Raw genomic sequence first — 20,269 nt, forward strand, 5'->3', positions numbered from 1 at the left:
ATAATTAATTTTTTACAATACTTACAACCCAATGTTTTCCATTGTTTTGATGGTGTTTTAAAATGAGCTGGAAATTATATTCTCCTGCAAATTCGTCTTTTCCTAAAATAGGAGCTGCAATTGATGGTTGTTGCTGCTGTTGCGGTTGTATCTGTTGCACCATTTGTTGCTGATTTGACATGGCGAGCATCTGCTGCAATTGAAGCTTGTCCTCTTCTACGTTTGTTTGTTCATTAACGTATTCACAATTAGCAAAAGAATGACTGCCAAATGCGTCTCCTAGGTTTCCCAAAGACAGTGAAAATTGCAGTGGATCAATGTCACTGAAACAAGATAAATAAACATTTCATCGTTAACATTACTTATTAAATTGATGGAAGATTTTGAATAATCTCTTTATTTATTCGACTAAAGATACATTTTGTATTTTTCCAAAGAGTGTGTCTCCGCGGCCGATATCGCGTACGCGAAATGTAATTTAGCGTGCGCGAAAACTTTGTAGCGTGTGCGAAATCAACTAACAAATTTTCCGGGAAAATTTCGCGTGCGCTAAATCTGTCGCGCACGCTAGAAAAATCAACCTTTCGCGTACGCTAGATCTTTCGCGCACGCTAGATATAAACTTTTCGGGCAGGTTAGTATTTTTAAGAGCAATTCTTTCGCGTACGCTAAAGTGCTCCAAATTTTCTTATAAGAAGCAAACGGAGTACTTATACATAGAGATGTTCCATTCATCCTTCATAAGTCACTCCTGTTGCTTCTTTTATATATAGGAAATGTAGAGCACTTTAGCGTACGCGAAAGAATTGCCTAAACAAGAAAAACTCTAGTATGCGAAAATCTCTCGCTCCATCTCTCATACAAGTACTCCGTTCGCTTCTTACAAGAAAATTTGGAGCACTTTAGCGCACGCGAAAGAATTGCTCAAAAAAAAAAAAACAAAAAAAGTTCATTTATACCACTCTAACCTCAAAATGCAAACTTTAATTGCAATTTTCGGCACCCATGGTATAACATACTATTCTAGCATACGCGAAAAGTTTATTTTCTAGCGTGCGCGACAGATTTAGCGCACGCGAAAGGGTAATTAGTAGCGTACGCGAAAAATTTTCCGGAAAATTGTCTGTGGTTTTCGCGTACGCGATATCGGCCGCGGAGACACACTCTTTTCCAAATATAAAATCATGATGTCAAATACTTGAATTGTTATCTTAAAAAACTAAGAAAATTATTTTTAAATAATTTCTAATAGTTATCGTGATAAGAGTCTAAATATTCTTTTAAAAGTTGATTTTATTGGCTTGGTAAAATAACCAACAAACAGATCGCTATGCTAGCATTATTTTACAAAGTGGCTAATATTTTTCGATAAAAGCAGGTTAGGTTTCGTTAAAATAACCGCAAGACTCAAATCCGTACATCGGTTTTATAACCGCCGCAAACTGGAGTATATAGGATCGCAGGCCTACAGAGTACAATATACAATGTAGAAGATATTCCGCAGCGACGTAAAAAAAAGATGTCCTCCCTGCACCCTGAAAGGAAAGTCCCGACCTTCAAGGCCGTAAATCAGCCGATTGTAAAACCCAACCGCCACCAGTAGTGTAAATCCGTCGATTTCCAGTCACGGTTATAAGTAGTGTCAGGCGCGTGGCATCGTCCACCAGCCGATAGATAAGCGTGCAGGAGTCAAACGCCTACGCAAGTATACCTAATAAAATAACGGTCGCTCCGCCAAATCAACAAGCCAACAGATCCTTCCCTCCCATAATCGCACAAGGCTCCCGCGGAACAAAGAGAAGAGATGCACGCGAGTTAAAACCCCCTGCGGGGTGGCTTTAAACTATCGTCACCGCAAACAAACATACGCCGTATCAGAGGCCCAGGTGTTATCGGTATCTCAGGATCGTGTAAGCATGCTCGCCCCCCCCCCCTCCGAGAAAAAAGGGTTAGCGCGTCCTCCCGCGAATGATGCAAGTCCGAGCGTGTTTGGGTATATCAAAGTGGAGTATAGGTGGGAATGGCCCGTTGAGAGGTTATGCGGTACTCACATTGTCCCATTCGTCGTAGCATACTCTTGAAGTAGCTGTTCTTCCTGCGAATTGGTGAGCAGGGACGAGCCCTCCCTCGTCATGGTGTCGTCGTCCTGCGATGGATGCTGCCTCCGGAAGTCTCAGCCCTGCTCTTTCTCTTCACTACGTTATTGCACTATCTTCTTTCCTGGGAACGCCGTCCGCTGAGGAGCGCAGCATCAAATTGCAGCAAGGCACCCGCGGCAGCAGCAACACACCGAGTGCTTACGCGTCCACACGGAAACTGCGCGAAGTGGACCAGTGGAAGCCTGGGGAGGCGCAGTCACGGAAGAAACGGATATTGCCGCCAAAACCCGTGGGTGTTTTTTAACTCCCCACCACGGTCACGTGGCAACGTTTCCGATGCGCGCGCAAACGATCATGCGCAGAGCTATGGCGGGAGATTTTGAAGGTACCGAGCTGTGTAATGGAGATTCTGCGATGATTACGATGTTGTAAGTATTTCCTTGCTAAGTTTATTAACTAATAAATGCACTATACTTTTGGGATTTGAAAATTTTTATTTTTACCATGAAGGTAGCTTTATTTATTGTACTTTTCGAATGCAGAAACTTTCACTTTTTCGAATTCGATCGTTCCTTCGTCTATACCTATAGTATTCTCCTTTTCATTCTTTTTGCGCGTGAATCTGAAGAAGTGGGGCCTAAATTTTACGACGATGAGTCATACCCACCTGAAAATCGCCCTATCTTTGCCTTACAATTAGACGCAGAGCGTGAACTGTAAATTTCCATTATGCAATCGCAAATGAAACAATTTCATTAAAGATGCATGTTTACAAAGTCGAAGAGTCGAAATTCTTTTAATGTAATGTTCAATGTAGGAATAAAAGAAAAAATTACGATAGAGTTTTTGCAAAAACACGTATTTATTTTTCTTACGCGTGCTAAATAATCAGCACTGTCGTAAATATATAGATTTCACTGAATATTGTATTTATTCAAAAATATGAAAAGTTATTATGCTACATCACAATAAGAATATTGTAAAAATATTTAATTTCCTCGGTTCTTGGTTCAGATGATTATGATATTTTACACGACCTAGCTGCCGTCATCTCACATTTCACACATTTAAAATTCTTACTCAGGATATCTTTTCATTGTTCACCGTATCCCAGACAAGACCGTCGCCGTAAGGTCCGTGACTCGAGGGAAACAGGATGTGCCACCAGCTTCTAAATAGTCGAAATATCAATGTTATTTTTGCAAGTTGAAACGCTACTTAGACTATTTAATTGTTCTTTATTGGAATAGATAAGGCGACATATAGTTACCTGCCCTTCAGTCCAAGAAATAATCTCCAATTCTCCTTTCGTCCAAAGTTATATGGATTCTGATACTTTTTCCCTTGAGCCTTAAATTTCTTTTCCAAGGTGCTGTTGATACGTCCTTCGATACTGGTTTCTCCCCTGGCAATCAAACCTGCGTGCCACCAGGTCAAAGCGCCTAACGCGGCAAGTGTCGCGACGCAAATCAGAGCTGCCAGGACTATTAATTTTCGTCGATATTCGCTTTCTTTTCTCTCAGCTGCTTGTCGAGCTATATCTTGTCTCTCTTCCTCAGTAAGATGATCTAATGACTCTGTCTGCCAAATATATCAATTTTTAAGAAGGAATCAAAATTTTGATACTGTATTTTAGAGTTTAGGAATAACTTACCATAGGAATTATTTCTGAATTATTGATACGAACAGGATGTCCATCAAGTTCTGGCTCTGGAGATAGAAAGTATTCTTCGTATGCTAAATGTACTCCAAATATGATGATAAAAAGCACTCCTACAACTGTAAACAGCATATACTGGAAGAAATATCTATGATTATAGTGACCAACACAATTGTTAAGCCAAGCTAAATTTGTGCTGTTAAGGAATCTTATAGATGAAATGTGAAGAATAATTGACTAAAGCATAATTTAAGAAAAGGATACGACAGTGATGATCCATTTTGAGAACACATTTATTACAAATAGAACAGTGGTGAGTTCTAGGTGGCTTTGGTTTAATGCATTTTTTACAAATACTAACAGCCTCTGGTATAAGACCACCTTTTGGTGGATAACCTGCAGGTACATTGACTCCCATGTAATAATGAAAACATACATTTATTAACAGCCAATTTCCAATGATCAGTAGAACTATAGTGAATTCTGGGCTTTTCTCCCACCAATAAGGAAATCCTATGTAATAAGCAATGTAGACAATCAAGGCTGTCAATATACTGACCATTACTACGAAAATCTGTTGATAGAATACAAAATATTAGGTAGATATTTTAGTACTTGTACAAATTTGTTCACGAATGGGTAAGACTTACTGGACCAAGGCAGGCAGTAAAGTTTTCAACGAACCATAAAATTGGTTCCAATAACGTATCACATACATAGCTCCAATTTAAATAATGATTATAGAATAGTGATTTAAATGTAATGCGTAAACGAAATAACGTTTGACTGGAGCTTAGCCTACAATATCAAAATATTTATTTCATATTTGTTTTTGAGTGATAATTATCATTTTCTCCTATGCTTACCATTGGAATTCTGGCTTTCTTATCACAGACCACTGAATTTTTGCCATATTTAATCTTAAAGTTATTACAGACTCTTTTACTTAGCATGACTACAATAGTACCAGTTGTTCATTTTCTGTATGTCAAGAAACTGTGCATAGCAGCATGATAACTCTTGTGTTTGATTAATAAATCATATAAAACACATTTTACAAAAAAAATGTTTTACTTTGTGAGTATTTTTAAAGAAGACATAAGGTATTTACGAATTGGCTATTGTCAGCTGATCAACATGGATCAAGCCTTTGTTTGGTGACTGAAATCCTTCTGAAATCACATGTTACGATACTGTTTATCGGTGACGTGGAGATTATCTCTCTTGAGCGACCATGACAGCGTCCAATGTCATTGATTTGCCGAAATTATTATTGTCAGTTTACAAAAAAAAAACAGCCGGCAAAGTAATCGTTCTCTTCTACTTCTGTCACTTTTTGAGGTTATATTTATTTATCTATACCTACTGCAGGCTTGCCATTCGTCCGCTGAACAATGAACCAATCAATAAGCTCGAGGTCACGTGACCACCGCTGCATGATCTTTACAAAAAAACATTTCAAGAAACCTTTGTCTATAAGTATGAGAGATTCGAAATTCGAACTCAAATAAGTCTTATTGGAAAGAAGATGATGTTATTCCACAGATTACAAATTAATAATATTGCATATTTATTATTGTCCAATAATCATATTAGCACCATTGCAATCACAATATGGCTGTCTGCTACACCCTGCAAAAATATCTGAATTTCTTTCCGACTATAATAGAGATTTACGCATTTGAAGTTATTATTCTATAAAGAATTAAATTCAGAGTCTAGTATTATTATATTTTCATGATAGATATGAAATTTTATTCGACCGACTAACGATTCAAAATTGGCGGTTGTTCAGACAATGGAATATACGCCGCTTTCGGGATTGGTCGATCGACGCCATGACAGTATATATAGGTAGTTCTCGAACGCCATGATGGCGTCCCCATCAGCAGTCAGCACTGGACCGAGGCCGAGTGTGGTAGCTTGTTCCCGATTCGATTCCGTTCCGCTTCTGCTACACATACACACCACACTTTGTTCTGCGCGAAGCCTCCCCGTCGCTGGAACGTCTCACAATTTTTCTAACCTTTTGCTGCCAGTGAAACAAACGCAGCCGATGCGTGTATCGCGGAAAGAAATTCTCGGATTTCCGCAGCTCTCCAACGTACGTCATCATCTTATTATTGAGTAATCATAGTCGAGTGTATTTTTCACGTCTGCGGAAAATAAGTGCGAAGCACAGTGAACAGGGATGAAGCATCTGAAGGGGACCTTGGCAACGAATCTCGGGCAATCGACAAACGGCAGGTGCAAATCAAATTTTGTAAGTACGCTTGCCTTCTCTTCGTTCTACACGTTAAACTCCGCCGAACGAACGACTCCTTTTCTCTCGGCGCTTGTCAAAGAGTCTCGGATATAGTTGATCGACTTGCTCCGAGGTAATGGATGCGATTATTGAGGTTAAGAAGATCGAAACAAAAGTTTTGCAAGTATACGGCTGTGCATTTCGAACGATTCTTAGAACAAATTCGAATTGACTGTGCGAGCGTTGTTTCGAATATAATTTTCCGAAAATCCTTCGTAAGTATTTCAGTTGCATCTGCGGTTCGGCGAAGATTAAACGATTAGCTCGAGATACGAGTACTTACTCCGTATATTCTAATGCATTGTTTTGACGAAAGGGTATAGAGGCGTTAGAACAAAGTAGCTTTCGAACGATCGCAGTGGCTTTAAACCGAAAAATCATCCCCGAAGAAACACGCTAATCATTATTTTATCCCCTAATCGCCTTTTCTTCATTCTAGATACATAAATGTAAAGTTATACATTGAAATCTCAATGTTGGAGCAGCAATGAACCGTTCTAGTAAATAGTCCAAATTCTATGCAAGGGATACGCAGAATTTTTAAAAATGTAAGTAGGAGTTCTGCCCTGTTTGTTCCTGGCAATGCCTTAGCGATTATTTTCCGAAATGTATCTACAAACGAGCATAATGTTAATAGAACCATCTGGTGGAGAGGACAAAGGATCCAAGGCATGGACTAGCCTGGCAGTTCTGCAGGTAAATCAATCGCGCGCTGCTCCCCGACTGACGCTATACACGAAAGAAACTGGGCAGCAGGACCTGATTGGTAAGCATTTGTAACACCTGCCTCTCTTATATTTCTTAAAATGGAGTTTCGGAAGTTATTAACGTTTGCTTTTCATTTCGTTTCGTTTCGTACATCGGATAACTTGAGCAAATTTTTTTTCAAGAAATTTTTCGCGTAAGTATTTTTGGAGAAAAAAAACGCAATCGAGTAATATATTTTTTTGCTTAAAAATAGTCACGATTCCCTTGTTCGTCGGAAATAACTCATGATTAATTGCTTCCTTTTATTGTATATGTGTGACTTTCTCTTAGCTAAATTTACGAGATGAAATAAAAAGACGACGATGCACACGCGGTATTGGCCGCGCAAGACTCGAGTGTTCGATAAAAATGCTTTATGCATTCAAAGTTTTACAATATTTCGCGTTTTTTGTTTCAGATATTTTAAGGCAGACGGGGCATTTTTTAAATATATAACGCAATACTGTTTGATCGTTTAGAAGAAAATTGAACAATCTGCTTTAGTATAGGTATGTATATATTGATTATAAAATTAACGAACTTTAATTTGATTCTCAATGATGGCTTATCCTTGCTCGCAAATTGTCCGTGACGACAAAACTGGCCGATCTGGTTCAAGCCCGAGGCTTGCTGGATTGCTGAGGGAATTCGAAAATCCACTATTCGTTTATCAAGTATCATTGATGAATCTGTTTACTAAACTCACTTTTTACATCTGATTGCAGCAAAGCAGTACTCAGTGGCACAGTCCAATAATGCAATAAAGGTACGTAAACAGTCGTGTATTCATATTTCATTGACAATAGCAAATTCTTAGGCATTCCCAATGATGGTTTATCCTTGCTCGCAAATTATCTGTGACGACAAAACCGGCCGGTCTGGTTCAGGCCTGAGGCTTGCTGGATCACTGAGGGAATAAGAACTTGCGATTGTTGCTTGTAAAAGCGGATTGTGTGAATCGATACGAACCAATTATTTCTCTCTTTTACAGGTAGACGGAAACTAGAGACTGGAACGATATAAACGACTCTTCGTATAGCACGATTTTAATCAATTATTTATTTAGCTAAATTATATGTGTAGTAGAAACGCCGGGTCTACTATGACTGCGTGTCGTAGTTTTAATATTTAAACAAAGTGTAATGAATTAGGGTGTAATCCTATAGATTTTATTGTATAGTAGCGTGAACATGTCGATTTTATGATAATAGCGCTCATTCGTAATCCGCGATGGATCGGTTTTGATGGCAATAGGTAGAGCCGTCGCGGCATTTTCAAGTGTCCATGAGCTTGTCCATGTCACTGATGCAGTGCGGTGGGGCCATCACGGGAGCGGTAGGAGCTAATCAAGCTCAGGCAGCCCTCGCAGCTGCCGCCGCTCATTCATCGGCTCAAGATGCCGTTCAGCCCGACCGGCCGATCGGCTACGGTGCGTTTGGCGTAGTCTGGGCCGTCACCGACCCGCGAGACGGCAAACGAGTAGCCTTAAAAAAGTTGCCAAATGTCTTTCAGAGTCTGGTTAGCAGTAAGCGGGTGTTTAGAGAATTGAAAATGCTATGCTTCTTCAAGCACGACAACGTACTTTCCGCGCTCGACATTTTGCAGCCTCCGCACTTAGATTTTTTCCAAGAGATATATGTCATTACGGAACTTCTTCAGAGCGATCTTCACAAGATAATCGTTAGTCCACAGCACCTTAGCTCGGATCACATTAAAGTGTTCCTTTATCAAATTCTTAGGGGACTTAAGTATTTGCATTCTGCCCGAATTTTGCATCGCGACATCAAGCCGGGCAACCTGCTGGTGAACAGCAACTGCGTGCTGAAGATTTGCGACTTCGGGCTGGCGCGCGTGGAGGAGCCGGACAAGAACAAACACATGACCCAAGAGGTGGTCACGCAATATTACCGAGCGCCGGAAATTCTGATGGGAGCGCGACACTATACCAACGCGGTCGACATCTGGAGCGTCGGCTGCATCTTCGGCGAGCTGCTGCGACGTCGAATCCTCTTCCAGGCGCAGAGCCCTGTCCAGCAGCTGGAACTGATCACGGAGCTGCTGGGCACTCCGACTCTCGAGGACATGAAGTACGCTTGCGAGGGCGCACGATCTCACATGCTCCGACGAACTCCGAAGCCGCCGTCTTTGACTGCCCTCTACTCGCTCAGCAGCCAGGCGACTCACGAAGCCGTGCATTTACTCTGCCAAATGTTAGTTTTCGATCCGGATAAGCGAATCTCCGTAACCGACGCTCTGGCTCATCCATACTTAGACGAGGGAAGACTGAGATACCACTCGTGCATGTGCACTTGCTGCTACACAACGAGCGCCGGCATGAGACACTACACTCGGGAATTCGAGCCCGTCACTCCGCATACCTTCGATGATCTCTGGGAGCGCAAACTCACGAGTGTTCAGCAAGTTAAGGAGGAGATGCGCAAGTTCATAGCTGAGCAACTTAATACTTCACGTGTTCCACTTTGCATAAATCCGCAATCAGCAGCGTTCAAGAGTTTCGCGAGATAAAACGAGTCTGACGAATACAGTATTCGCTGTCGGATTATTGCAAGCTAAGAAGTCTGAGAGATATGGTACATTTCTTCTTGCCATGAAGTCTGCAATCGTAATTTATTAATATTTAAAACAAAAAAAACAGTATGTCCCTAGCTGAAATAGTTTGTTCACTAAAACTCTGCAAAAGTTTGCTGAGCGAGACACGTGTTTGAGGGCATTTTTGACGGAATATAGCAACGATTTAGAATTTGCGCTAACTGTTTTTCCATTGAAACCAGTTGTCTTTGTCGTACTTTTTTTATACTCAGCGAATATAATTCATCGAACCCCTTTCAATGTTGTATAGTATGTCTTTTAAAAAAATTTCGCAAAGTGTAGATAACAAATTTTTTCCACTAGGGATCACGAAGAAATAAGCATTCGAAGGACATGACGTAAATGAAGGAACCTTGCGCTTGCTAGCGCATAAATCATTGGACATGTATATATTCTAAAAATTTTAGAGAATTATTCTTAAACAATAAAACATTATATTTTCTATAAGCTTTCAATCACATGCTTAGCGTTATTACTTTTTGTACATATACTATGTAAAAGGGCGTTATGCCTGTTGAAACTTATAAATAAATAAATAAATAAATATTACAATATTACAATCGACGTGTGGATTTTCTCGATCGATGCAATGCAACCAGCAACACCTTTTACGATTCATTTAATCAACGTCATTACGTTTTTTAAACTGATCTTTTATTACTTTGTTGTAAATTACTAATAGCTTTTAAAAAAATATGGTTGTTAAATTTAAATATTCGCGCCCCGTTCCAAGCCACTTGCTATGTCCAATGTATGTGTGTTAATTTCTCTAGTTCTCTCTCAGTTGAAAACGGATCACATATCCTTTAGTATTAACAGATTCTACCAAGGTAAATTATACAAATTACAATGCTTTTATGATTTGCGCTTTTATTTTCAAACGCACAGTGCTGCCGTTCAAAAAAACAAATTTTCCAAACGTTGAAAAGAAAAATCTCTAGCAATCACACATGCGTCGCAACCATCGTGAAATTACTAACAAACATAACCTATTATGTAAAGAATGTGCGATAACAAGCTGCTAAAAATGTTTTCATAAGAAAAGCTTATTACTGCTAAACATCACTGATATTTGACACTATGTCAGAAAAGTTCTTTTGATAGTGGGTTTAGTAGTAGTGTCATATTAGAATCAATAAGCGATCATTGATTTATAATTCAAAATATATTCTTTTCAATTCTAGTTCATAGCATACGGAACAAAAATGTCAACAATGAGGCCTATAGAGAATTTGACTAACTTAAGAAAAATCAAATCTCTTCTGGGAGTGACTGGAGGAGCTGTAGCAATTTTCACTGGTGTTTCTCTGTATCAGGGAAATGAAAAATTTTATAGTACTGTGGCTATGCCTTTAATTCGCTTGATTGATCCAGAAGTAGCCCATCGAATAGCTGTCAAAACTGCCGAATTGGGCTTGGCCCCATCGCAATCAACTCCTGATCCACCTATCCTTCGTACAAGTCTTTGGAGCTTAGAATTCGAAAATCCACTTGGTATGGCTGCAGGTTTTGACAAGCATGCTGAAGCTGTTGGAGGACTACACAAAATGGGCTTTGGTTTTGTTGAAATCGGTAGGTTTTTATTTAAATATTACATTATTTTGATTTTGATTGGACTTGAAGTTGATTTCAATTCATAAAATAGATTAACTTGCTGACTATTGCATAATATTACACGGATTCATTTTTCTTATTATATTCATATTATATCAAGGTAGAATAAGACTTTATACTTTAATAGTCTAAACCATAGTAAATATAGTAATCATATGATTGTAATTCATAAAATTCAAAAGAAAGTAGTAAACATATAACTGCAAGATAAAAATAGGTATAATTTGCATCTAAAACATCAAGCCAAAACTGAATTATTTTTAACAAAATTCAAATCCTCAGTTATGTAACATAAGCAGAACTATATACATACCACTTTTTGATATAAACTATACAGTCAAATTTCATACAAAAGCAAATTATATGAATCTTTTTTTTAATAAGTAAATAAAAAATCATTTCTTTCAGGTTCGGTGACTCCGGATCCCCAGCCGGGCAACCCAAAGCCCCGCGTCTTTCGCCTGCCTGAAGACCGGGCCATAATCAACCGATACGGCTTCAACAGCGAAGGCCACGATGTGGTACACAAGCGGCTGCAAGCTTTGAAGTCTTCGAGCGACTTCCACGGAATCGTCGGTGTGAATCTCGGTAAAAACAAACTGGCCTTGGACCCGGTACTGGACTATGTCGAAGGTATCCAGAAATTCTCAGATGTTGCTGACTACTTTGTCGTCAACGTCTCGAGCCCAAATACACCGGGTCTAAGGAATTTACAAGGAAAGAAGGAATTGGAGGAATTGCTGGGAAAAGTCAATGAGGCGAGGGATAAGGCGAGTAGGCGGCCACCACTACTTTTGAAAATCGCGCCGGATTTAGCTGAAGAAGAGTTGAAGGATGTTGCTGAGGTTATTACCAAGTCAAAAACGAAGGTGGACGGGATCGTTGTTTCAAATACGACTTTGAGAAGGGAAAATCTTTTTAATGCTGTGAGTATTATATTATTAAGTTTCGTTGACAGTCGTATAACGTTTGCTACTAGAATTTTCAAATATTCAACGAGAATCTTCTTTAAGAAAAAAAAAACACCGTGCGACGCAATAAAAGTATAAACTAAATACTCATTTTTAAATTGCAGTCAAAGGACGAAGCAGGTGGTCTGAGCGGCGCACCGGTAAGTGAACTGTCGACAAAGATGATAGCTCGGATGTACCAACTAACGGGCGGCCGTGTGCCGATAGTCGGCGTGGGCGGAATCTTCGATGGTACGGACGCTTATTCAAAAATCAAGGCTGGCGCTTCGCTCGTTCAGATCTACACGTCTTTTGCCTATCACGGGCCGCCAATAGTCCCCAAGATCAAGCGTGAACTTGCGGAACTACTTGAAAAAGATGGACACGAGAAGATCGAACAGGCGGTTGGCAAAGAGGCCAAGAAGTTGTCCAAGTCGTAGTGATAGGAATCATATTTCATAGAATTAAAAAGTTCAGTTAAATGAAAATCGATTTTTATGTAGGGTATATTACTTGAGCTTTATTTTTAAATTACCGATTACTTTTTTTTACAGTTTGTATTAAGCTTTTGACACTGTGTACTATATAGTTGTGTTATAAGATAGTGTACTAGAATAATCGACTCACCGTCCTTTTTGAAATTGTACAAATGTGTATATAGGTATTTTTCAGTTAAAACGAATCTTTGTACCAAACAAGTTCTCGATAATGCAGATCTGCTGTTAAATAAAAGAAAAATACTAGTTTTCTATAAAACGAGCGTATACTTAGAAATTATTTGTCACGAAAAAGAACATAAATTTCCAAAACTCAAATAAATTTCCAGGGCGCTGAAACATTAAAAGGGAAAAGGTTACAACAAATGAAGAACACGAAGGGCGTATTTCTTCAATAAAATATTTATTGCAGAGGATGCATGACAAGAGTTAACGTGTGTTGCCTTCTCTCTCTCTCTCTCTCTCTCTCTCTCTCTCTCTCTCTCTCTCTCTCTCTCTCATCTTCTCGTCGTTCCATTAGACTCTCGACCGAAGCACTTGCAAGAGCGCAATATCACTCTCACGTGGCCGAGCGCTCGTTACATCCCCTCAGGGATTACATAATGCGCGATCATTTTTTTCCCTGGCTCACAGGTCACGTGTGTTTCAAATGCAAAGTGAATGCAGTGGACCTTTCGTGATACGTTTTACGTATACGTTATAGCTCGATAATAGAACGGCGACAAATGCACGCGCGGAAATTCGTAACAATTATATATGCGTAATGTTTATTTATTAGTTATGATTAATTAATAATTCGTAGTTATCTTATAGCGATTTGCTGATTATAATATAATATGCTCGAGGTACAGATGAAAAGTCACACTCTTGGGTGTGTGCAGCCTTCGGATTTCGTTAGGTGTGCCTCTCAATATAATTTACAATCAATAATCTTCACGAACTGCGCAAACGGCGATTACGAATTCAAAGTCAAATCAAAAGTTCAAATCCGATCGAGACAAACGCTCCCGACTCGGTGCACGAACCGTCAGTGTCTTTTAATTTCGTTCCCACACACTCCAGCATCGGTACATCAGCACTTCTCCATCCCTTCGACACAAGAAGGTCGTTCGCCAGGTAATACACACGCTCAGTAAAAGTTATCTTCTGCCTCGGGCAGCCAGTGCAGTGTACCGTAATAGAGCGAATCCGAGATGGACTTTAAAGAGCATAGAGTTTTGAATTAGACTATACTTATATACGTCAAAAGGTTGGATATCAGCCGAAAGATTTGTTCTGTATATAATTACGATTACAAATTTTGACTTCTACACAGTACATACTACATACCACAGCTAATAAAGAGCGACACTGCGCTAATTTCATAATGAGTATAGTATCACGCTCCGGCAACAAGAGCCGAGAGAAAACTTATCGCCGCTAATAAAGTACACCGCACTGCTGCTGCTGCTGCTTTCATATCGTATCCTCCTTTCTTCTTCCGCGTGTGCGGTGGGCTTATATTCGCTCTTCTCAAGTAGGTACCCTAAGCACGTCGTCGCAACCGTTTGCCAGGAGACTGCGGGAGAAACTAGCTATATATTGTACGCAATGATTATATGTAACAAATGTACAGGAGCTGCGCTCTTAGAATTAATTACTTGAGATCCGAGTAAAAATTGAGTCTCCAATTGCTTCTCCTAGTTTAATTTTCTTCGAAATACAGCCACGTATGTTCATGATGTACGAGAAATAGAAGATTGAATTTTTTAATGTAATACGGATTAAAAGTGCTTTTTACTTCAGATCCAAGCAGCTATTTCTAACAGCGTGTGGACAGAAGGAAAAATTGAGTATACGGTTTTGTTTGTCATCATAAGACACAAGTAAAACGAAGGAATATATCAAAATAACATATTTTCTTAGATACTTTTTGCTTCTTCGAGAATAGCTTGCGCTTCAATTTTTCCTCCGTCCGCATAAAGTATACATACGATTTCTACAGATTTTGCAAAAGTGCGCGTCTCGCAATATGACGCACAAAACATATATTACCGCAAAGAGATGCTCTTCCATGTGTTTTACTTCCTCGAGTGCAAACGTAATCTCTCTATGATCTATTCTCACTGTGTCTCTCGTGTACCTACAGGCGACTGGTAAAAAAAAGAACAGATTCTACGTATAGCTATGCGGTATATAATGTATATATAGCGGCGGGTCGCAGATGCTGCGCGTCCGCGACGTTGCGCTTTTTGTTTCTTGATTTTTATTGCGCTGCGTCTTGTACTATACGAGCCTCGTATACTTATCGCGGCGATTATTAAATTTCGCTGAGAGCTTTTTCGAAGAGTCGAGAGAGCTTTCGCTGTTTATCGCGCGGAAAATTGGAAAATTGAAGGCTGAGTGCTGTCGTTACGACTGCGCGTCGAATTCTGAATAATTTACTTGTTTTTATTGTTACGAGTAAAGTTTCGAGGCTCGTTTTCTTCTGTGTACGTTTGAACAAGCGACCTACATTCGAATTCGCGCGAATTTCGTTTTCACTTTTGAACTTTACAACGACGTAGTAGTGGGTAAATTAATTTTCATGTTATATATTTTGTTGAATTTTAGTTGCAAGGGACGAAATTCGTCGAGAAATAAAATGCGGGTCGCGCGCATTACGAGACGAGAGCATACAACGCATCATTCATCATAAAACAACTTTGCAGCAGTGAAACTACCGCAAACGCGCGTCACGTCGCGGACGGTGTGTCGCGCATTACTCGAGTGCCGCGCGCATTTATTAATCCTGGATTATACATTATGTAATTTTTGTTTAAACAACGTTTTTCTTGAAAGACTGGATGGGTCCGTTTTTTCTCTTTGTTTGTCGCATATTCATAGTTTTTGCAGAAATATATAGTATCCTTCGTAATAAGTGTATGGCGCATAGGTCAGGTACATCATATACAAGATTACAATATTTTTATAGCGTCGTTATACAATATTTACAGTAGTGAGTATTAGCGCAACGAATTTTGCTTCGTATCGTTTACCCTCATATAATGAGATATTAAAAAAACATTGAACGACTATTTACTTGAATCTCACCGTCACTTTTCACAGTTCATTTACTTAGATTTCTGATACCTAATCGAATCAATTCTACATATTTTTGAAGTAAATAAAAAAAATTCTTGACTCGGCATAGTTTATTAAATCCGAGGGGATCCGATATCCGCGCACTATACTCACGACAAAAGGGAGGGAGGGATATGGGGAAGCGTAGATTCCGCGCTGCGAAAATCAATGTCAGAGCTGCGTGCGCGCATTATATCGACTGGCCTGAATTTATATTATTGTGCAGCGCGAAATTCAGTAGCGTGAGAGATAGCGCTGAGCGTGAAATGAACCCCGTGTTGCGTAGCACAGCCGAAATATAGGTCATTTTCCGCTTGGCTTTTTATCGGTATCATCCGAAAAATCAACCGACTTCTATGGTTGGATGAAGCGAAGGGATATACAATTTAAATTCAAGTTCGCTGGTGTTCGCTCATAGACTTATTATGGAATAGAGTTTTCCTGAGAAGGCGAAGAGTGTAGTTCTATATATTATATATCTCTCTGTTGCTATTATCGAAGTTAGAATATTTACGAATAATCCTCTTGTCGATATAGACTCTATGTCTAATTATAATTCACGGTGTGTGTCAGGTACATGAAACTCTTTAGTACGAGAGTGTTGGAAGAATTTTGTATATGTATGTTATACAGGAAATTTTCGATATAGGCATTCTTTCAAATTCGATTAGTAAAAATTTCTACAAACGACAATATACTTTCTGCCTCGTCGAGATTTGTCATATAGAAATATTACATCGATTCTCTTGACGAGTTTTGTTGAGTTAAAATTTTAAGGGAAAATCTGCTGACATTCTAACTACATCATTATTCGAATAATATGCAGAATTGTATAGTAGAATTTAAATATTATGCTTTATAAGTTGCAAGTACTTGATTATTTAAGCCTTCTGTCGTCCAATGATCTAATATTTCAAAAAGACTTTGGTATATTTTGTATACTTAATTTTGCAACGCTTAATACTGTTTGCCTACTGAAGTAGAATACACATATCATCAGGATTAAAAATTAACATCATGGGTGTATCAAGCAAGTATTATGATTGTAATTATAAATACAAAAAATTATTCGCTTTCGCCTCTTACTATATAAAAGAACCGCGCTTGTAAATAATAATATTTCGCTGAATTTGTTTATCTTCGCAGTAGCATTTCCTTATTTTTAATACATATCACTTATATTATTAAATAGTATATTTAAACCAACTTTGCAAGTGCGTAATTGAATTACTTTTACACGAATATAATGTATGTATAATGAAGTTAAAAATTAAAAAATCGGAGCATAAATTTGAAGCAACACGAAAACGATTGCGGTGTACTACAATCTAACTAATGGATGCTTTGCAAATTTTACCATCTCGTATTCACTTAATGCATAGAACTTCGCAACGCAGAACAAATTAATTCTACATCAAGTCCAATATTATTCTTTCATTACTCTGGCTAATGCTTCGCATAGCCGAGGAGCTTATATAAATAATAAATTTTATTTGCGCGTGTCATACAAGCAAACTCGCAAAAAAGTAGAACGATAACCAAAATAAATCGAATCGATCAGCTGCACACTTGCTTCTATATATGTACACTTAGAGGATTAAAATCGTCAATCGAAATTTCGCTAAATTTCTACTTACAAAATTTCTTTTTGTTGTTTATGTGTAAAGCTTAAAACAAGCCGACCAGTGAATGAACTAATATAGTTATCATCAGAATACAGCGTGTGAGCTTTTTGGCACATTCGAATACTTGAATAAAATACGTTAACTGTTCGTTTTGTACACGTAATCGTTTGTTACGTAATGTATTTATTTTATCAATTAAAAGGCGTGAATTTTTCAAAAGTATAAGTATCAATCAAAGTTGTACAACGATTCAATTTTATACTTGCGAGAGAAGCCTCGATGTCATTCATTCACTGGTAAGTATATCGGTCAATGAAAATTTCGCTCCACGAAAGCTCGATCAGCTATGCCTCAATACTCGATTCTCACCTCTTCAATAATAGTGCAGCATACTCCAGCGCCTCCCGCGGTGCAAAACTTCTTCGGGGCGTTGTTTCGAGCCTTCGAGCGTAAAGCCTAACCTAAAAAGCGTCGAGGCGATTCGTACACCCCGTCAAAGTGCAGCGGGGCAAAACGTCGCTCGTGGTATTATAGAAGACAGGGCGGCAAAAGCAGCAGCGCTCAAAAGCCTAGAATCGCGAAATCGACTGCTTTATACGCCTTTTCAACATGGTTTGGAGCTTGCGCTGACGCGCTAGCGAACGACATAGAGGGCGCTGCTCGCGCAGTTCACAGCACGGTGTCCAGGGTGTCGAAGCTACGCAGAAGGTGCTCGTCCTTGGAACACCACTGAACTAGCTCGTCGATCGTTACGAAGCCGTCCTTGTTGGCGTCGATCAGCTGAGGACAAAGAAGAGATTTCCTTTGTTTTGGACTTTAAAAGAAGGGGGCACGCAGGATTCTCACATTAGAATTAGCCGCGAAACTGTTTTACCGACTGCACATGTATTTACAGAAGTATTTTAATTAATTTCGTGTACCGTCGATAAAACAGTGTCGGAGATAATAGTACGAGTTTGGTGCCCTTTATAAATGGTTCATTTTTCAAAAAAGTGCGCAAACACAATTAATACACCATATCATTCTCTCGTCGATAGTATAGATTGTAAATTGAGTACGCATAGCATCGGCAAATCGACGAACTATTCGCGCGCAGGAAAAAGCGTTCACGTCAAACGTTTTTCAATCAAACGGTCGGCAGAGCTCTGGTACGTTGGTATATCAATAGAGGCTCGCGATCTTTCGTTTGACCTAGAGTTCCACAAACTTCTTTATTAATTTCAACTTGTTGGCAGTGCGTTCATAAATCTACGTAGGTATGCATGCACGTACAAGCATATAGCTTTATGGAACGGCATTCCACGAACTCACGCGTTCGAGCGAGAGAAAAAGTGAAAAAAAATACGCGCAATCAAAGAGTTTGCGTACCCTTAAGTGCAAAACTTTCATGTGGAGTGTGTGCATGTACATCTATTATAAGTTTATTAGTGGGAGATATGTTGTTTTTTTAATAACACCTCTCTTTTGTTCTAGTTTTCTAGTTTTATCGTTGGCAAGAATACGTTTTCCAGCAGCATAGCATGATAGATATTCTATAGTTTTTTGTTATTATTATTAATAACGTTCGCAATATACATCTATTCAAAGCTCATCTTCGCGTTGAGTTTATACTGATGAAATACACCAGTAATATTCTAAAGAAAATCAAGTTTCTACAGAACATCCTTAACTAATAATTAATATCGATTATCAATAGAGCAACCCGTTATAACGATATAATAATGCCGATGAGCTTAAAATAAAACGGAATACTTGAAAGGATCTCAACAAACGCGTCGTAAAGCTTCTCAGCGCATTTCATCGAGCATCTCGTTAACCCTTTCCACCTAATCCCCGTCTCTGATATATCCTCTCCGACGCATCCGTAAGCATAAAAGCTCACCGGAGAACAAAAGCCTCAAAAGGAGAAAAAAAACTGAAAAGAAAAAACTTTACCGTCGTTCCACGCGACGACAGAGACAAAGCCTCGTCGCGCTCACAATGTGTCCCCTACACATCACCGACGATCGCGCGAAATCTTCCAGCGGCAAGAAATCGCGCGAGCTCTCAATTACCGCGGTTGCAGTCAGCGTGAAAAACTACCAAACTACTCGAGAAAAAGCTCACACGCGCGTACGTTTGTATGCTGCAGCGGGCAGCTACATATAAGACGAAAAGATAAATCCGCTCGCGGAGGGATGAGCGCTAAAAGCCATCCCTCTCGACGTCGTGTCGCACGAGCGTGTACACAGCCGCTCTGATATGCTCTACAGTTATACGGCTCGCCACACGGTCGATATATGGCCGACGTATATTACGTCTCTATATGCGTACGTGTGTGAGTGTACTGATGCTTGTCAGGAGTTTCTCCGTTCGGGATGTCGTTGTGGGAAGTTTCGCGACTTTTTTTTGCGCCCTTTAAAGAGCGAGCCGAGACGACTTTTTCTGCGCGCGAGCTTGAGAGTATTTCCGTGTCGCCAGGGGAGAGCTTTATGACAGGCTTCCTTTTTTTGTATCTGCGATGTTATTGCGCGCGAATTTTCGAGGAAACGGAGGTAAAAAAGGTATATAAAATGTTCTTTACATGAAATATGCGATCGACGTGTTCCCGAGCCGCCTGGTGAGGCTCGGCGATGTGGGGCGTCGTGTATCGTCCAAGCATCTCGTAGATCGAGCCAACTACGTCCAGCATCTCTTCCTTGCTGATGAGGCCGTCCCCGTCGAGGTCGTAAAGCCCGAAAACCCACTGGAGCTTCTCCTCGACCGAACCTCGTGAAATGTTCGACAGGATCGTCAGGAATTCCTGTGGTCCGCATAGTTATCGATTAAATTTCCTTCTTTATTTTCCAATATAAAAAATATACTGCAGGATCCCGCATGTATACATATATCCTGCATCAACGATGCGGCGCACGTTTATTATTCCGCATCGTCGTATATATTTTCGAATCGCCCGCGTTTGCGGTATATAATCCGAGGGCGGCGATCGATTATTCTCGCGGACAATGCGGAAAAAGCCGAGAGTGAGATATTAAAGAGCGTTAATAACAGGAGCAGTTCCATATCCCGAGAGCGGCGGCG

At 39.6% G+C, this 20,269-nt stretch overlaps 5 protein-coding genes across 12 annotated transcripts in view; 2 read left to right on the top strand and 3 right to left on the bottom strand.

Annotated features, from left to right (window-relative positions):
- The window catches only part of LOC100116126 (cellular tumor antigen p53), a 58,419-nt gene that overhangs the window by 1,430 nt on the left and 36,720 nt on the right, over positions 1-20,269 (bottom strand). The window contains exons 1-2 of one of the 2 annotated variants that reach the window (XM_001606850.5): positions 2,052-2,344; positions 26-323 (exon numbers count right to left, since the gene is read on the bottom strand). In XM_001606850.5, coding sequence (XP_001606900.1) covers positions 26-323; positions 2,052-2,134 — 381 coding nt within the window. In that variant the 5' untranslated portion in view covers positions 2,135-2,344. Of the gene's footprint in view, positions 1-25; positions 324-2,051; positions 2,345-20,269 lie in introns of those variants that run through there. The other variant, XM_016986188.3, reaches the window with a different exon arrangement.
- Positions 2,940-5,153, bottom strand: LOC103315854 (palmitoyltransferase ZDHHC16A). Of its 2 annotated transcripts, XM_016986189.3 has the most exons (7): positions 4,871-5,138; positions 4,626-4,778; positions 4,410-4,557; positions 4,024-4,333; positions 3,754-3,944; positions 3,370-3,680; positions 2,940-3,270 (listed from the first exon to the last, which is right to left on the bottom strand). In XM_016986189.3, exons 2-7 carry the CDS (start codon positions 4,670-4,672, stop codon positions 3,180-3,182), a joined length of 1,098 nt encoding a protein of 365 aa, XP_016841678.1. In that variant the 5' UTR covers positions 4,673-4,778; positions 4,871-5,138; the 3' UTR covers positions 2,940-3,179. The 2 variants fall into 2 exon arrangements, with proteins under 2 accessions (XP_016841678.1, XP_031788672.1); XM_031932812.2 differs by having other exon boundaries at positions 4,626-5,153.
- Positions 5,640-9,978, top strand: LOC100121458 (serine/threonine-protein kinase NLK). 2 transcript variants are annotated; one of them, XM_003424699.5, is made up of 6 exons: positions 5,640-6,022; positions 6,504-6,612; positions 6,702-6,830; positions 7,230-7,320; positions 7,537-7,577; positions 7,803-9,978. In XM_003424699.5, the coding sequence occupies exon 6, from the start codon at positions 8,096-8,098 to the stop codon at positions 9,335-9,337; it is 1,242 nt and encodes a 413-aa protein (XP_003424747.1). In that variant the 5' UTR covers positions 5,640-6,022; positions 6,504-6,612; positions 6,702-6,830; positions 7,230-7,320; positions 7,537-7,577; positions 7,803-8,095; the 3' UTR covers positions 9,338-9,978. The 2 variants fall into 2 exon arrangements, with proteins under 2 accessions (XP_003424747.1, XP_032456842.1); XM_032600951.1 differs by lacking the exon at positions 5,640-6,022 and adding an exon at positions 6,176-6,279.
- LOC100121476 (dihydroorotate dehydrogenase (quinone)) lies at positions 10,174-12,745 on the top strand. Of its 3 annotated transcripts, none has more exons than XM_008205270.2 (4): positions 10,174-10,251; positions 10,606-10,993; positions 11,444-11,961; positions 12,111-12,745. In XM_008205270.2, the coding sequence occupies exons 2-4, from the start codon at positions 10,627-10,629 to the stop codon at positions 12,423-12,425; spliced, it is 1,200 nt and encodes a 399-aa protein (XP_008203492.1). In that variant the 5' UTR covers positions 10,174-10,251; positions 10,606-10,626; the 3' UTR covers positions 12,426-12,745. The 3 variants fall into 3 exon arrangements, with proteins under 3 accessions (XP_008203492.1, XP_016841676.1, XP_001605089.1); XM_016986187.2 differs by lacking the exon at positions 10,174-10,251 and adding an exon at positions 10,389-10,529; XM_001605039.5 differs by lacking the exon at positions 10,174-10,251 and adding an exon at positions 10,392-10,524.
- Positions 12,867-20,269, bottom strand: part of LOC100121497 (Kv channel-interacting protein 1) — a 51,795-nt gene continuing 44,392 nt past the window's right edge. For all 3 annotated transcript variants that reach the window (XM_001605058.6, XM_016986191.3, XM_003424690.4), the window contains 2 exons: positions 19,773-19,991; positions 12,867-17,989 (listed from right to left, as the gene is read on the bottom strand). In XM_001605058.6, the coding sequence (XP_001605108.2) occupies positions 17,879-17,989; positions 19,773-19,991 (330 nt within the window). In that variant the 3' untranslated portion in view covers positions 12,867-17,878. The remainder of the gene's footprint in view (positions 17,990-19,772; positions 19,992-20,269) is intronic.

This window comes from Nasonia vitripennis, chromosome 5, assembly GCF_009193385.2.
Source record: "Nasonia vitripennis strain AsymCx chromosome 5, Nvit_psr_1.1, whole genome shotgun sequence".
NCBI classification, from domain to species: Eukaryota; Metazoa; Arthropoda; class Insecta; order Hymenoptera; family Pteromalidae; genus Nasonia; species Nasonia vitripennis.

What these genes read in the sequence shown, in the direction of transcription:
- LOC103315854 (XM_031932812.2), bottom strand. Translation starts at nt 4,672, where the DNA reads ATGGCAAAAATTCAGTGGTCTGTGATAAGAAAGCCAGAATTCCAATG. An exon ending in AGAAAGCCAGAATTCCAATG is followed by an intron (nt 4,558 to 4,625) that starts GTAAGCATAGGA and finishes TTGATATTGTAG; the next exon opens with GCTAAGCTCCAGTCAAACGT. An exon ending in TTTCTTGGACTGAAGGGCAG is followed by an intron (nt 3,271 to 3,369) that starts GTAACTATATGT and finishes TCGACTATTTAG; the next exon opens with AAGCTGGTGGCACATCCTGT.
- LOC100121458 (XM_003424699.5), top strand. Translation starts at nt 8,096, where the DNA reads ATGAGCTTGTCCATGTCACTGATGCAGTGCGGTGGGGCCATCACGGGA.
- LOC100121476 (XM_008205270.2), top strand. Translation starts at nt 10,627, where the DNA reads ATGTCAACAATGAGGCCTATAGAGAATTTGACTAACTTAAGAAAAATC. An exon ending in CTTTGGTTTTGTTGAAATCG is followed by an intron (nt 10,994 to 11,443) that starts GTAGGTTTTTAT and finishes CATTTCTTTCAG; the next exon opens with GTTCGGTGACTCCGGATCCC. An exon ending in GGGAAAATCTTTTTAATGCT is followed by an intron (nt 11,962 to 12,110) that starts GTGAGTATTATA and finishes TTTAAATTGCAG; the next exon opens with TCAAAGGACGAAGCAGGTGG.